We start from the raw sequence: 17560 nt of genomic DNA, 5'->3' as shown, positions 1-17560 counted from the left end.
ATTTATTCATTTAAAAGAAAACAATCTTTTAAAATAAATTCCTCTGAACTGAGCAAATTAATGTTTTTATGTCCTGCAGGCTACTCAGGAAAATTAATAGAAAGAAATTTATTAGCAAAGGTTTTTATAAATCTTTTTCATTCCAAAGTCAATAGTGGCTGTATATACCAGAACTATTTATTTATCAGAAAAAATCATACCACCTTAATGTTCTTCTCACTCAACTATCAGTCCTATTTTTTTCTCAGGAGCTTTACGTTATTCAGAAATCAGCCATCCAAATACTTTGAGTGGAGCATATAACAGAAGTCAGGGAGATGCTTTTTTTCTTAGTTGCTAGAAGCACCCAAGTTAGGACAACATATGCTGCTGTGTCTGTAAAATAATACGTTCATGTTCTTGTGTCCATATTTTGTTTTTTTGCATTGTTTCTTACTATAGCTTCTTAAATGTTAAAAGAAAATGGATCTTCCATTGAGTTCTAATTCTCTGAGGATGTGAGTGTGTCTACTGATGGACCTAAGGGTATAGGATATTGTAAAAAATACATCTACCCTGCCTGAGAGGCTTGGGACTTGCAGCAAAGCAGTATCACTGTCAGGAAACATAACTTTCATAGAAGGTTCCTTGTTGAGTACTTACTAGCTGGTGAAATGGGTCAATAAATTGCCAAAGGAAATGGCACAAATATCAATGGCCCAAATGCAATTCATGTAATAACCCTTTTGCTTTAGGCACAAAGGAAGTTACAAACATAATAAAACTATATACTTGCCATTGTTGTAGCAGTGGCATAATGTAGATTCAAAATACACAAGTATTCTGCAGTTCAAGGCTAAAATTTATTAGCTGAACAGAGAACCTATCAAATACCTGCCGGAGGAGTTAAGGATGGTTCCTGCACCTGCCTTCCCGTAACACAGCTGAGGCTTTTTAGCTCCCCTGGGCTAACACACTATCCTGGAGCCATCAGAGGAAGTGGTTTCAGAGATAAGATGAGAAAATAGCTGCTGGGGAATTCAAGCCAACTAGGACTAAATATAAAACAGGCTTTTACCTGAAAGAAAAATCTTTTTCATTCTTTGAAGCTAACAGTGTGAGTACTTTCAGCAAAGTCATTTTCTTTGGCATTACTCAGATTTTATCATGTGAAAATGAACGGAGCTAATGTAAAACAAGTATTGAAGCATTAGGACAGACCTTCAGTGTTCAAGGGTATAACCGGTCAGTTCATACCTGACATTTCCAACACTTACGTGTGTGCTGGAATTGATGTCTATGAAGAGTCTTGTTTGTTTATGTGGAGTTCTGTGCAAAATACTATATTTAGCTTTCAATTAAACCATAAAACAATAAAATACTTTGATGGTTCACAGTAAGCACAGAATTATGTGCTGTCACTTTGGAGGTCATGGTCCTACTGAGAGCTGTACATTAGTACAGCACCATATAAGAACATTGTGTAGCAAGACACTTTATTTTAGCTGTGAACAGCGGACACTTGTAGTTTTCTGTCTGCAGACTCTTTTAAAGCCATTCCAGTAACGTGCAGCTCATCCAAGTTTTGTCCTAGAGAAGGGAAATATTAAAAGACATGGACAGCCTTTTTAAGAGGCAGAATATATTTCAAAAGTAAAATCAGTAGCCCTAATACTGACTACAGTTGTGACATAATGTGAAACATCATTTTCTTTTAAATGGCCCATCACTAAATGTATAGCATTAAGCTATGCACTCCAATGTGACTGAGGTTTTCTACAGAGCTCTATTTACTGAGCAGTTAAAGAATAAACAGTGGCTATGCTGAAATTTTCTAGATCATTGAACACATTTGCCTCAATGTTGACCTGAGTGAACTGTACCTGCAGCAGCAGCAAGTGGGTTTCCTTTCCAATCCTTTCACTTGTCTTTTCTCCTAAGAGTAAGAATAACAATATCCAGTTACCAACAACTGCAGTCGTTGTTTATGATACAGAAATGATTGTCAGTAACTACATAGTCAAATCAGTTATAACCATGCCCCCTTTGCTACTATCCTTTAAGCTTTCTGTCATCCATTTGGAATTGATTGCAGGTAGTACTCTTAGGGCAAGGTCTCAGTATCTTGCAGTTCTAAATTCAGAATTTTTAAGTAGTTTTCTATGGTAATAAGACATGAGCAGGTATCCTCCATTGCCTTCCTTCCCAATAACAGTTGAACCTGATAGCTGTCTATAACTATTCTTTTTACAAGGATAGACATTAAAGGAGGGTATTTCTATAAATTTTGTGAAATTCAATAATCATAACAACAGAAAGAATTTATGCTCTTACTGAAAGAGACCTTAGAGCTACCTATTCTGCTTGAGCTGTTAACTCTTACACACACACATACACACTCACACAGTTTCTGGGTTTTGGTATTACCTTAAAACCAGTTACAGAATATGCTGCTTCTTGCCCAGATACTAGTTTGGGATAGGGAAGAGATCTGGTAGTTGTGGCAGAAATGTATTCGGCAGGAGGGAGGAGTGAATAGGGATCATTGCAAGTATGATCAGGCCCCAAATCTATATGAAATCAGGCTTTGTTAGTCCTAGTGTGGATAAAGAAACTTGTCTGGATTCAGTTTCACCTTATACCTAGTTCATGTTCAGAAATGTGCTGCTTGCAACTTCATTTAACAGTTGGCAAAACTACATAAAGCCATCAATAATTGTATTACCTTCTTGATCATCTTATCTTATGCTATTATCTTCACGTAATTTGGTTTATTACTGCTGTAGCCGTTTTTCCATCTGTGTTTCCATCCAAACCTGTTTCCTATAAAGCATATATGATCTATCATGTCACTATGTATCTGAATGCACTACTGCTGTGCAGTGCCAAGTATTAGAGGCAATAATTCAAATCGAGTAGACTTTCTGCTATTATTTAAAAAGGTGTGGTCTTAGTTTTTCTATGCAAAATACAGCTCCTGACTGTAGTTTGTCAATAGGTTATATTGTTCCTATCTAGATTGTGTAACAGAGCAGGCTTATAATGTTTGACTGGATAAAACTGTATGCTTTGGCTCAAAATGGCTCCAAAAAGTCAGCTTGCAACTACACAGCATACACGTCAGCATGAGGGTCCAGATAACTGGAATTCAGGAAGTGTCAGAGTCCAGAAGCAAAAATAAAAGGAAAACTTTCCAAAAATAGATTATTTTTGTGTTGTTGAAGACTTTCTTTCTACAGTTGTTCCTGATGGCAAAAATCTCTTAACTTTTTCAAGCAGAGACAGTTACTTTTGGTGTGATGTTTAGCATATCTATGGTGCTACTCCACAAAGTAGCACAATGACATTAGAGGTACTGCAAACTGAGTACGCAGAGTAAGGCTTAAGTCCATCTTTGTCTTCACTGGGATTTTCCAGAAATGCTGCCTGTAAATCTGTACACAGCTACTTCCTGAATTCTCTGGTTTATTAGAAAGGCTTTAGATGTAGATTGTACTACAGCTGCAAGACATTTAATATGCGGCTTAGGATGATGATAGCTAAATTCATAATTAATTTCACACATTTTTAATGTAAAAGCAAAGATATTATGCTGAGAAGTATTTTATTAATAAATAAGACTTGATATTGCTTCCTTAATGATAAAACTCCTACTGCTTCCAAGAGTTTCACTGCAAGATCCACTGCATTCCATTCTGTTAAAGGCCTCTTATATCTGCCTCACAACTATTTCACTATAGCACTTTTCAGCGGAATATTCTGCTGCCATTTGTTTATATCTTTTTCTTCCTTTCCTAGCCAAAGGGAAAGTTGGGCTATTTATTTAAAATGTATTATTTTCAGTCTGCAGTGCTATGTATATTTGTTATTGGAGACATGAACTGTATCTCTTCAAACAGAAAAAAGAGCCACTTCTTTTTTTCAGGAACAAAGAAAATTTACCTGGTAACACTATCAGGCTAGGAAGCAAATCTGTTGAATCACAGTCCTTCAGGAAATCTTCTGGGTGTAATGGCCCAGTTCATTGAGTGCCTTAAGATAAGGAAAGAAACAAGAGCACTTTGATAAATTCTTGGATTGCTTGAGGGCTTGCTTGCTGTTCTCATATTAGCAGAGCCATAAAGGCAGATGACTTCATATCCCCTTATTCTGTACTGCTGTAATGCAGCCAGGGGGTGACAAAGTTATGTTTTATTGAGGCCATGTCATCACTTGCCAGGATGGGACAAAGTCTCCTTGCCAGCTACGGATGGTAAAAAGCATTATTCACAAGCTCTGCTGATACAGAACTTTTTCTTACACACACACTCAAAAAAAAAAGTCCTTTATTTGCCATTGGGATGTTACTCTGAGCCATTTGCTAGCCCATGTGACATCAAAACAATTATCTCTATTCATGATTACAACTATGTGAATAAAATCTTTAAGGTCCGAAATCGAGTTCCCGATGCACGCAGCAGCAGGAGCTGGTCGCTCGGCCCAGGAGGTGGACCACAGCCAAGGGTGACGCGGCAGCCTGTGGCAGTGGCTGCGGTGAGGAGGGGACGCAGTCCCCCCAGTACCCAAAAAAGAACAGAGCTGTCCGGCTGGCAATAACCAGGACCAGCCCAGGGTTCGGGGATCATGAGGAGCCCGTGGCAGCGAGGCAGGACTACGGGGGCTGGAGCTGCACGGAGGAGGCCGCGTGGCGTATGCAGCCCCCAGGCCAGGGCTGGAGCCAAACCGCTGCCCCCAGACACAAGGGGATCCCGGGCAGCCGAGGCGCTCCTGCTCGGCTCCACGTGATGCTGGGGCTGGCCCGGGGCCAGGCAACCGCGTGGGTACAGCGGGCCTGGGGCAGAGGCATCATCTGTGCATCTAAAACCAGAATGATTTTGGTGTATGCATTTCGAAACGGCACTCAGCCGGGCATTTTTCCAGCTGTTCCTAATTACTGCCAGGTGTTTTTCAGGTGCACAGTCACAGGCCTATCAAGGACATAATTCATTCTTGAGTTTTTTTCTCATTCTACAGCAACTATTTGTTCTGCTGTAAACATTAATAATAGGGTGGAAGAGATGCCAAAAAGCAGTCTTAGTCCCTGATCCTCAAGCAAGTTTTATTTTATATGCTTAATTTTAACCGTAAGAGTAACTCCATTAATACGTTTACAAAATCATAGTCATAACAGGTCATGATTATGCCATGTTCCTTTTTTTATTTACTTTTCCAATTTAAAGGAAATAAAACTAAATCTTTTCACATAAACTGAAGAATTTTGTTTCTAACTAGAATTTTAAAATTTACCTAAGTGCACCCATGTTCTGAGAACAAGTGTTGTCTCAAGAAAAAAAAAAAGTTGCTTCATCCCAAAAGAGACTAATGCAAAATAAATATTTCTTCCACTTCTAAGAACAGATTTTATTTTCAAATCACATAATACCACCATAAATGATCAGAACTTATGTCTTAGAATTATAATTTAACTACACCACTTTCTACCCCCAGCACTTCCTCATATTATGCTTCAGCATTGTATAAATGCTGATCACAAGAAAAAAAGAACTGAAAAATTTTCAAAGTCCAGCTTTGATAAATAAGAATGGGTCTCCTATCATCAGATTTGCCTCTAGCATGGACTGCCTTTTAATAATCTGCCTCTTGCCAGGAGGAGATATTTCCTCTTGATATTATTGAAACCTTGTTTTCCATTCCTTAGGCCATGTTGTAAATATGATCCAAAAAGCGATGACTGTGCAAATGCTAAAGCCAGTCCAACTGCATCTCTCATATTGCATGTGAAGTCTGTTAGAGCAGGCTGGTACTTTTCAAATGCTTTTCCTTTTAAGTCCAGAATCACCTATTCCTGTTGAAGATGCAGAAATCTCTTTAAATAAATGTTTTTTTTTTGGGGGGGGGGGTTATTTACATTTTACCCTAACTTTCTGAAGTGTTGTTGGATCACAGAAAATAGCTTCAGTCTCTTTCGATTTATTTCTTGCAATATTGTTGAAACTCACAGATTGGCCTTTTCTGAATGATTACAGAAAACAAGGTGTCTGACTAAATGCTCCTTTTGAATAGTACTCTTCAAGATTTTATTTAGTTCTTTCACTGGTATATACATTTAAACCTCTCTGGCAGTAAAGTGAATCTGTCCTGCAATCATGAATCTGCCTCTATGGGCCTCTGGTGCAGACAGCTCTAACACTACTACTGTGAATAACCAACTCTCAACTGCCGCTAATATATAAGGCGATTTTAAAGCATAATTCAGAGAATTCTAGAGCAAACAACAACAAAAAAAAAAAGTTGTACCTTCCTGCGACAGAAAAATGATTTTTTTTAAAATATTACATAATAGTGTTAACTCAGAAGTATTGGCACACTTTGATAACTGTCAATATATTGATAACATATTATCAATATATTGTATCATATTATTACATTATTATATCAATGTATTGATACTAAGTGTCACATAGCAGCTTACTGAGGCAGAAAGTTTTCTCCTGTTCACGAACAGGTGGTTGAACAAAAATATCACAGTCTGGTTTTTCCCTGCTTACAGGGGACATTGGTTTTATTCTACTTAGTCTAAATGGGGACTCCCATGGGAATCCCCAGCCCTGAGACATTTATGCTAAATACTTTCCAGAAAGGAGAGCTTTTCTCAGTACACATCTCTCCAGAGAGCTTACTTTCAATAAATGTGTAAAAACGAGTGCAGTTAGATAATAAGCTTAGTTAAAGAACATTGCCGTTCGGGTGCTCTATGCACCACCCCCTTTCCCTGGCTCCTTAGTTATTATTTCTTTCACACCCCCCTCGAAGCCCTAGCAGTTCAAGTTAATTTTTTTTTAACCAGGATGGACCACACCAAACAGGCGCCCCACCTCGGGTGCCACCACAGCCCCAGGCCGTGCCTGCTCCCCCGTCCCAGCGCCAGGCCTCAGCTGTGGGCAGCACTGCGGGGAGGCGGGGGCACGGCGGCCCCGCCCCCCAGAGACCCCGCCCCCCTAGGCCCCGCCCCCAAGCCTTGCCGTCCTGGCGGGACAGTGAGCCACACACACCCCGCCCCCGCCCCCGGAGTGGGAGGGGCCTCCGGGAGGGCGGGCTCTGCCCGCGTGACCCCGCCCCCTTCCGCCATGTTGCGTCTTCCTTCCCCGGCGGCCGGTGGCGGTCGTGACTTTGGGCAGCGGTGCAGCCCCGGCTCGGGACCGGCAGCGGCAGCCTCCACCCGCGGGCAAGTATCGGCTGCCGTGGCGGGGCCGCCGCCACCCTTCCTCCCCTCCCCTCCCCTCCCCTCCCCTCCCCGTCCTCTCCTTTACGCCGGCAGGTGCGGGGGCTTTGCGCCCCCCCCCCCCCCCCCCCCCGCCGGGTGCCGTGGCCCGGCGGTCGCCGGTGCGAGCCCGCGGGGGCAGCGGGCCGGCCGGGAGCCGCGGGCTGCGGCGGAGCCCGCGGCGCGGGAGGGTGGCGTGACCGGGGATCCCGTGACCGGCGCCTCGCCGGAGAGGCAGCTCCAGCCGCGCGATTCCCGGCTGGCGCGTGATCCGTCTCCGCGGCGCTGCCGCAGCGCCGGGCCTGGGCTCCCCGCTCTGCCCGGCTGAGGCGTGGGTTCGCGGCTGCCTCCTCGGCATCCTTCGCGGTAAAGCAGGAGGATCCCTTTTGGTGCCTGCCGGAGAAGCGGTGCCGTGTTTCCCGGGGGACCCTGAACTGCTAGCGCGCTGTGAAGAGGCGGCGTGAGTTAGCGCTGTCGTGTGCGGCAGCCGGTGGCTCTTGTGGCCGTGCAAAATTCCATTTTGTGATGGCCGGAGAGCCGCAAGCAGTGGGTTAGCGTTGTTCAGTCTTCTGTGTCAGTACTAGACTTCATGGTAAATGTTTCTTCTGTGAAATAAGTGGATCAGAAACAGACTATTACAAAAGTAACAGCTTTTTAAACCTGTTTTCTTGCAGTATCGTAATGCCATCTCTAGTAAGGTTACATATACACGGGGAGCACTGAGTTCTATTAACTTGGGTGAAGTAGGCTGGCAGGGAACTCCCCTTGGCTAACTTCTTATTTAGGAATTTAAACAAAATGCTAATTAGTTTGCAGATAGCTGTTATGGAGTCTGCTACCCTATGTCCCCCTCCCCCCCCTTCCCCCCCCCCCTTCTGTACAGTTCTACTAAATAAGCATGTTTTTGTTTGCCTTGACTCTTTAAGTTGTTGTACAGTACTGAAATTGTCACTATCCTTACTGGTTTCATGCTTTTTCTTTGTTTCATTTTTTTAGAGCAGTAAGGTTTATAAAGTAACAACCAGGAAAGGCAGGCTGGAGGGAGAACTGTTTGCTGGACTTACCTACTTAAGACTTTTTCTGGCACCTTGATTCCTGGAGAAACCTAACCAAAGACTCCTACTGCATCTCTGTCTCTGTTACAAATGGAGTTTATAATGAGCCCCCCTTCTCCCCCCCCCATCCCCCAGGTTACTCTGAGTTCTGTTTATTTTATTAACTTCAGTAAAGCTTTTTTTCCCATTAAGTCAAAAATAATGAGGATTAAAGAATTCAGGGTGATCTCTGATTGTGTGTGTTTCATTTCTGAGTGGTCAAATGTTCCATTAATTTTCTTAAACTTAAAATATATTGTAATAATTGCTGAGTATCAAATGAGGTATTTGATTTTTTTTTCAAGCTGTATTTTTTTCAGTTTTATAATAACTTGTGAGAAACATCTCAGCTTCTTGAGACTGAAATTTTACATAAATATTTCACAATGAGTAAGAACTTTCCAACAAAAAAGCATGTCAAATGCTTTAAGGCTTTTTTTTTCTTCTTTCTTTCTCTTCCTTAATTCTCTTGAGCATATACAGTCTATTGGTCTAATACTGAGTAACTCAGTTGCTTTCTTAGGGATGGGATTTGATAACATAGTTACAGTGGAAGGAATATGAATTCGCAATGTAATCTGACAATACAGGCTTCTACTGCTAAGAGTCCCTGGAGAAAACTAGTGTAAAGGAGAAAGACTAGCACATATGAACCGAAACAAATGCTTGATGAGACTGAGAGTGTGGAAGCAGTAACAGAGAAGTGAGTTGCAAGGAGAATGTCAATTAATGTGGTCTCACAAATCCATAGAAATAAAGATTGGGCCAAGCCCAGCAGCACTTAATGATGTTTTGGAGTTGGCTGAAAACAATGGAATATTTCAGATGGGAGATGTTCAGCTGGGAGCTGCTGAGAGAGACCTGAACTAGTTAAATCAGAAAAAATAAGCAACAGATTTTGCTCATTCTGCTTGAAAATAGGAAAGATATGGAATGTGAAGGCCAGGTCCCTGCGAGACTAAATTAGCAGAGAGATAAATGCATGCATTTCTCCTGAGAAGTTTTATTAATTGAGTTTTGTGGTTAGATATGAGCTCTGGTAAGTAGAGCGATCAGGCAACAGACACTGGAACAGTTTCATGATCTAGGGGTTATGCAGACTTCAGGAATTCGTGCTTTTGGCTGCTGTTTCCTGCATGGTCCTGAGTGATGGCAGGGCACAGTTTGAACTAGAGCACTGAACTACATAGGACTTGACACTTTTGAGTTTCTTTGAGGTTGTTGTTGTTTGTTTTGGTTATATATACGAGACACAATACCACTTTGCTGTATGTGTGGGGGAATCTCCTTAACTGCCAGTATTTCCCCGTGTGGAAATTTTAAGTGCGTATGGAGTTGTAATGGAAAATGGAAGTGCAACTTCTATCAGTGTGTTCTGTTGATTTTTTTTTTTTTTGGTAACTTTTTTATTGTGTCACTCTAGTTTGAATTATGTTCATATTAAAAATACCACTAAATTTTATAAGTATTCCTATGTTAGGTAGATAAGGTATGTATAGTCTAGTTGGAGCTAAGGACAATTCAGATGGAAGGAGGATTCAAAATTTGTCCAACACACAAACTACTGTCACAGCTGTTTAGTAGCAGCATCACATAAAGGAAGGAAGGCTTTCAAGACATTAGAATCTCAATAGGTCAAGCTATGTGATTCCTAAGCTTCCAGATTTATTGAGAAATACGTCACTGATAATGAGTATGTCAGACTTTTAGTAAAGGAGTATTCCTAATACGTAGCTCTTACGTAGGTCCCCTATGGAAGGAAGATCAGTTTTGAGGCTGCATCATATACAAGCTTGTAATGCGTTCAGAAGTACACAACATACAGCATTTTGACTTAATTTCTGTATGTTCCCTCTTTTATTTAAAAGAACCATATATCTTAAGGTTAAACACTAAAACATGGACTAATTTCTTCTAAGTACATGAACAATGAATGGCCTGAGTAGAGGGAGAAGGAGTAAACTTGCTTCTGTCCTTCTTAGCTTTGTGGAAACTTGCAGATCAGCGGTGGTTGATCAGTATAAATATGCTGTAGTAATTGAGGGCTGGAGGATAAAAAAGAGTGAGAAGTAGTTTTCAACACTTGAATAGTTCTGGGTTCTGCCTCTGCTGTTGCAACGCTGCTAGTTCTTCTGATTTTTCAGATATCTTGCAGAGAGAAGCAATTTGTGTCATTATGAGCTACTGCAAACAACAACCCACAGGAAACAACTTTTTCCATGTTAAAATGATAAATAATCAAATGCTTCAAGTTAGCTTTAAGAAAAAACTACTTATGAGACAGTAAATTGATACTGTAAATTGATACAGGGGAAGTATTTCTTTTTTCTAGAAGAAACACTTGAAATGTTGGTGTCCTTTTTCTAAACCATTAATGTCTGATACTTGTGGCTTAACAGAGGAAGGTGACTTAGTGAAGAAAACTGTGAATAACCTTCAAAGCTGATAACCTGCTATCTCAAATTGACACATTAAACACATTGTTATGAAACATTGTCCGTGTTATGGAATGGCTAATTGTGAGTACTTGTCAGTAAAAAGATTTTGTTTTTTGAAATACAGTGTTTCTTCTTGAATGTTTGATGAAGATGGTCCTTTTTTACAGCAGGCTTGTAGGCTGAAAGTGTGAAACAAGCATGATTAGTTGGAACAAATTTGAGTCTGCCTTATCTCAGATTTGTAGTGATCTCCAAGTCAACTGGCACTCCTTAACAACTTTAGTTTTAAGCAAGTATTGGAGAACTGAAGGCTTATTGTTTTAAGAAAAATCTTTAAAGATTGGCCTCAGGGATTGAGCACGACATTTTGAAGGAAGCTTTTGAGTTTAATCTTGATTTCATATAGCAAGTGGTTTATGTAGCAACCATTTGCTGAAAATGGCAAATTGTGTTTTCTTTTTTCTTTTTTTACTCTTTCCAAGCGAGAAAGATGGAAAGTAGATGCATCTGGAGTAGCAGTAGTCTGAAAACTTGAAGTGTTGCTTACATCTGTTTCCTTTCTTCAGTAATATGGGGGGGGGGGGGGAGGGAGGGCGAAGTCAGTGATTCAGTTGCAACAAAGCCAGTTTCTGGAGTTCATTTAAAATTTTTTTGCAGCAACTCATTTTTTTTCTGTTTAGCTGCTAGGTCTTTTTTCTGGTGTATTGCTGTGCCTGGTATCACTCTGGTAAAAGTGGAACTGTAAATTGGTTCAACTGGCTCTGTTGACCTAATAGTTTTAAGTGAGGCTGTACCTTGCTGCACCATAGCTACAGAGTGATTACTGTGTTGGCTGACTGTGTTTCTATAGACAATGCTTGAGTTCAGCACGTGCACCCTTTTTTGCAGCCTTTGGCACTCTCTGATTAATGATTTTTATAATAAAAATGACATTCCTAGACTAGATTTGCATATTGCTGCTATGGTTTTCTAGACCTAGACAGAGAATCTATTTCTGTTGCTTCAGCACCTCAAAGTTTAAAAGAGCTAATTGCCCTCAAAGTGAACAGGCAGCTTCAAAGCTGTCTTCATGAAATCAGAAAAATAAAGGCAGAAAAATACTTGCCCTGTCTAGTCTGTCTGCCAAAGCTTTGCAGGGCTAGAAAACAAAGATTTTTGTAGTGGGGACTGATTTTCTGAAATGACTTAGTGTGCTGTTTTCAGTCTCACTATCAAATGTTCAGACTGCTAATAGAAATGGTTCAGACTTGCCATTCACCATTTAAAAGGGAGAGTCTGTGAGGAGACTATTAAATTACTACCTGGCTGATGGTGTATGATAGTGTTAGAAATTGTATTTTAGTAGAAACTTTTCTGATGTTTAAAGGAATACTGAAGTCAGTGGTCTAGGAGCTTTATTCCTTAGAAGCTAGAGGAGGAAATTTGGAAATATTTTTCAAAATGGACCGTAGTGGAGCTGCTTTTTACTTGTTTGTTCTGGATTTTTTGTTTGGGGTTAAATATTTAAATAACAGGGGAATGTGAGGGGAAATAATCTGTTTACAGACTCCTTTATGCATTAGGTTTTGAGACTATTTTTGCATTAAGCAAATTAAGCTTATCGCATAACGAGAAATAACTGGAATGAATATTTATCTATAGTTCTGTGGTGTTTTGCAGTTCCTGATGTTGGTTAAAACAATGAGATACATATCGGAGATCAAGTTTTCATTTTGTTTTCAGATGCTGAATGATGATTTAAACTGAACAAATAAGGCAATAAATCTCCACAAATATGATATCAGATGTTGATGGTGTTTTTCCCCAAAACATTATACAGATGAGCTTAGTATGTAATAGGAGAAATAACACTAATCCTCCAAGAGACTTAACTATTTTATTTCATTGGTCTTTGTTGGAGTGTTAGGGCTTTGTATTTTAGAGAATTAATTACAAAAACTGATCTTTAAAAATATAATTTAAGATGTTGAGGCTGGGGGGAAGTATGGCAGCAACCCACTGTGCTGAAACTATTGTCCTGATCCTGTAGATACTCTAACTCTTGTAAAAGTCAGTGGGACCACAAATGATTAAATACCTGTAGGAGTTGGTTATATAGTCAACAGAAGCTGTTTGTAGTTATATAAAGCCTTTGCTGTTTCAAAACATACACACTTAGGTTTGCCTTTAAACATGTTTCTGTGCACCTTCAGGTGAGGTTTCTAAGCGCATGCCTAAAGGACTGAAAATATATCCTACTTATTTCAAACTAAAAACTTTACGAAGTGTTGGTTGAGCCTGACAGCTTCTACTTGTGGAAGCTGAATGTACTGGAATGTGATGTTGCTTGCAGCATCGTACTGAGATGCCATGAAGACTGCTTCTATAGTCTTTGTGTTAAAGTTGCACCAGTTTCGTTCCAGTCTGACACACACTTTTAATAGCTTATGTGGCTGACTTACAGAGTAACTGTCTGCCTAGTGAAGGTATTTTTGTGGTCATCAATCTCTTAAGACCTCAGTGTAAGTTCCATGTAGCTTAAATAGTTTAAGTTAACTTTTCAGGTTCTAGATGCACACACATACTAGATATTGTTTAACAGAGTTTCCTTATGATCTGTTTCAAATTGGCTTCTACAGTTAAAAAAAACTGCACTTAGACAATAGTTCATATTATGAAATTATCCATGAAGCCACAAGAAACAAGTGCATAGTACCAGCCTGAACAATGTTAGTTGGCTTCTTATTCACATTTTGTCTTCTAGAGAAGCTGTGATTTCAGTAGAACAGGCAAAAAAAAAAATTTTTTTCCATCCACTGAAGTGGAAAAACAGTGAAATATTCAGTACCCTCTGTTCTCACAAACACATTATATCGTAACAACTTCTAATAAATAATGGAGTAGGTCAAGTAACTTATTCCTTAACTAATAGTAAGAACTAAGAGATAAATGGAGACACTAGAGCATTTTAAAGACTTCCAGCATGAACCTGGAAAACATATGCAAATAGTCCAGTGACTGTATTAAGGCTGTTGTTCACATGTATATAGAATGGTATATGCTTGTATCATGAGCAATTATCCTGTAGCTCTGTGAACAGTAACTAAACAATCCACTTGTAGCTCTTCAGCAGTTTTTTTCAGTACTGTTGTGATGTAAACTTTGTTCAAGTACTAAAGATTTTTAAACATTATTTTTAATTATGCAGTACAAGCATGAATAAACTTACTTGTTCTGAAAAAACTCTTACTGGAAGCAGTTTTTGTTTCTTACATTTTGAAAGGATTTCTTATGAACATCTTACTGAAATTGTTTCTAACAAATGTTCAATGATGGAATGCTGAAGATGAAAGAATTCCTGAAATTCTCAGTTTCTAATGTAGGCCTTGATTCTAAGGCAGCACTTACCATGTGATTCATATGCCAGCTTGTATCAGTATTAATTCTATAACCATATTCCGCAGGTGATGTATATACCAGTAACACTAACCACAACTAGCAAGACCACATTCCTTCCCTCAGAGAAGGAGATGAAACAGCCTACTTACAACCTAGTTCCACTTCAAATAGGCACTATTTTAATAGAAGCCTACTTCTATTTTAATAGAAGCCTGAATTAATTTGAGCTCAAGTAAAACCGAAACAGCAGTTCTTGTACAAAAACTTTGAGCTCCTCAAAACAAAGCTTTACCCTCAGGATTAAAACACTTTTTTCCCGCTATTTTTACAGTATTACTGTAAAATTATTGGTGTAATGAGGAAAAACCTTAGGCAGGCAAAAATACCAATGAATTCAAAAAAAAAAAAAATTACCTAACCCTGAAGTCTGACAGTTAATAATAAAAAGAAAAGTCTTTGTTGCCACTGATTTACCATCCCTGTGCTGGCAGTCAGACTCTTTTGAGCACTTTGAGGCTTTTTGAGTTATTTTAGGGGAGGTATTTACTATTAACTGAACTGTTGGTGTAGGCTTGGCCACAGTGTTTAGCATTTTTCTTGAGTACAATTTTAAAGCAGCAGCAGTGAATTTGCTTTTGTAGTAGTTGTAATAGTAGTATTTGCTTCAGCACCACTGTTTTGCAAGGAGTATGCTGTTTAGTTTTGAATGTGTACCAATACTGTCTTACAAAATGAGCTAGCCACATGGCTTACAAAATTACAGTATTTGCATTTGGGCTGTAGATTACTGTATTCCTTGGGAGCTGATTTAAGAGTCCTTATTTGGTTGCAATTTGGAGTAAAGTGTAGCAGTAATTACACTAGAACAGATAATGTCCTGCTTTATTCCTAAAGCTTCTTTTTCACTTTTATATATTAAAAATAACTTTGATAAAGAAATATGGGGCTGAAGTGACAAGTTATAAAGGCATGCACTCTACGAAATCTTCTCACCCCTCTTCGTCAACAGATTATTTTTCAGTAAATGTAAATGAGTTATTGCCTTCATCAAATTTGTTCTCTATTCTACACAATCTGTGGAGGGTTACGCTGTATCTTAAGAACTTCAGATTTATGGGGACAAATGTTTTAAGTGCCATGCAGACTGAAGTCTGTGGAAGAGATCTCTTACGATAAATATCTACACCTTACCTATTTAGTATACTCCTCTTATTTTTGTGGCATTTGATGTTGGTAGATTTTAATTAAGTTTCTTAGCTATTAATGCGTGTACATGTGTTTAAAATGTTCTGTTCATTCTTTCACAAGTCCACTTTTCAACAGTTTTCTTCATCTTTGCAGGTCTAGAAAAACCAGGAGGATCCATTCCCATAACAATGGCAGCAAAATCATCACTCCTTAAAGTAATACTGTTAGGAGATGGTGGAGTTGGGAAGAGTTCACTTATGAATAGATATGTCACTAACAAGTTTGATGCACAGCTGTTTCATACAATAGGTGTGGAGTTCTTAAATAAAGATTTGGAAGTGGATGGACACTTTGTTACAATGCAGATATGGGACACAGCTGGTCAAGAACGTTTTAGGAGCTTGCGAACTCCTTTCTATAGAGGTTCTGACTGTTGCCTGCTTACTTTCAGTGTGGATGACTCTCAAAGTTTCCAGAACTTAAGCAACTGGAAGAAAGAATTCATTTATTATGCAGATGTCAAGGAGCCTGAAAGTTTTCCATTTGTGATACTTGGTAACAAAGTTGATATTGATGAAAGGCAAGTGTCTACAGAAGAAGCCCAAGCCTGGTGCAGAAATAATGGTAACCATCCCTATTTTGAAACCAGTGCAAAAGATGCCACTAATGTTGCAGCAGCCTTTGAAGAAGCTGTCAGAAGAGTTCTAGCCTCTGAAGATAGATCAGATCACTTTATTCAAACAGATACAGTAAACCTTCATCGGAAACAGAAACCCAGTTCATCTTGTTGTTGACTTAACTTTTTTCGGCCAAATTACTTTTGACTAGTTTGCTCTATATGAGGGTTGGAAAGGTGTGGTAGATAAAATAACAAATGGGTTCCACTCTGTTATTAAAGTTGTAATTCTCTGCTGCTTTCTTGGGGGAGCGAAGGGGAACATAAGAAAAACTTCCATTCATGAGTGACCCATTATTGAATTAGTGACATCTTTTGTTTAGGAAGATGTCAAGAAAAAATAGACTAAGAATGTAATTTGTCAAGTTAATCAAATGATAAATACTATGAATATAATTAAAACTTGAAAGTTCTAGAAGCACTACTTTGGAGAACCTGTTCTGGAATTCAGACATAAAAGAAACTTTTATATATGTGTATATATTTTTATGGAATCAGCATTCCATTTTTGTTTCACTAAAAGTCTATTTCATAACAATGCTAGATATTAAACTTCAATCTCATTACATTCCTTTCAATGTGTACTTTATATATATAAACTTTCTTAATATAAGTTAATATAATCCTTCAGGTTTTCTGTAACTGCCTAACATCGCTAGCCTTTATGTAGGTTTAAAGGTAGGAAAAAAAAATTCCTACATATTTAATGTTTTTTTCCCTTCATTAATATTTTAAAGCCATAGTAATTTTTCCTGCAGTTTAATGCAAAATACTCATGACTTTTAATGTTAATACATGTCTCTGCCTTAAGTCCTGTTCTAGCATGTTTCTGATTGATCAGGTAAAAATATGGGTAATTGAAGTTGCAACAATTTTAGTTATGTAATATATATGCTTTATTTGGAAAGCTTCTAATAGCTCTTTGGGAGATCCAAGTTATGACAAATGTGTAAGAGGACTTCTAGTTTACAATTCAATTCGAAATTTCTTGGTACTGTTTACCCGAGCTATGAATGTATCTATTGGCAATCTCTGTACTGTGAAACTAAGGATTGGCAATACACAGAGAACTCAGGAAGCTCTTGACTTACTGTGATTGTGACAACTTTTAGCTCTAGTGTAAGTAAATGCCAGCAGTTAACATTTGAGCTGAATTTGATCCTTATTTAATTTGCCATTGTAGGATCTGGAATTAAAAATTCCAGTATCTTTAATATTACTGTACCTGTTAAAGGATGATGAATAGAAGTTCCATATTTAATAGTCTCTATAAAGTAATGCAGATATTTGAGGTTCTCCATTGCAGTTCAGTTGTAGAGTATTTGTAGAAGTTGTTTAAAGTTAGCTCTCAAAAGAATAGTATTCACAATATGCTCTTGTTTCAGTGTGTGATCTGACTGCTAACAGGCATTCCTGCACCCACATTGTAGACTTCAAACAGAAGTCAGAGGCTTATAGGACAAACCATGTTATTCACTATGCAGACTCTACTTCTTGTAGAGCAACTTTCTTTTCCTAACATGGGAAAAGCTTTCTTAAACATATA

At 38.9% G+C, this 17560-nt stretch overlaps 1 protein-coding gene across 1 annotated transcript; it reads left to right on the top strand.

Moving 5' to 3' along the window:
* Positions 1 to 7096: 7096 nt before the first annotated feature.
* RAB9A (RAB9A, member RAS oncogene family) lies at positions 7097 to 16573 on the top strand. Its single transcript, XM_062601082.1, has 2 exons — positions 7097 to 7204; positions 15492 to 16573. The coding sequence occupies exon 2, from the start codon at positions 15527 to 15529 to the stop codon at positions 16130 to 16132; it is 606 nt and encodes a 201-aa protein (XP_062457066.1). The 5' UTR covers positions 7097 to 7204; positions 15492 to 15526; the 3' UTR covers positions 16133 to 16573.
* The last annotated feature ends 987 nt before the right edge of the window (positions 16574 to 17560 follow it).

This window comes from Rhea pennata, chromosome 1 (assembly GCF_028389875.1).
Source record: "Rhea pennata isolate bPtePen1 chromosome 1, bPtePen1.pri, whole genome shotgun sequence".
In the NCBI taxonomy this organism is placed as follows: domain Eukaryota; kingdom Metazoa; phylum Chordata; class Aves; order Rheiformes; family Rheidae; genus Rhea; species Rhea pennata.
Note: the sequence above shows the minus strand (reverse complement) of the source record. Positions and strands in the feature narration are given on the sequence as shown.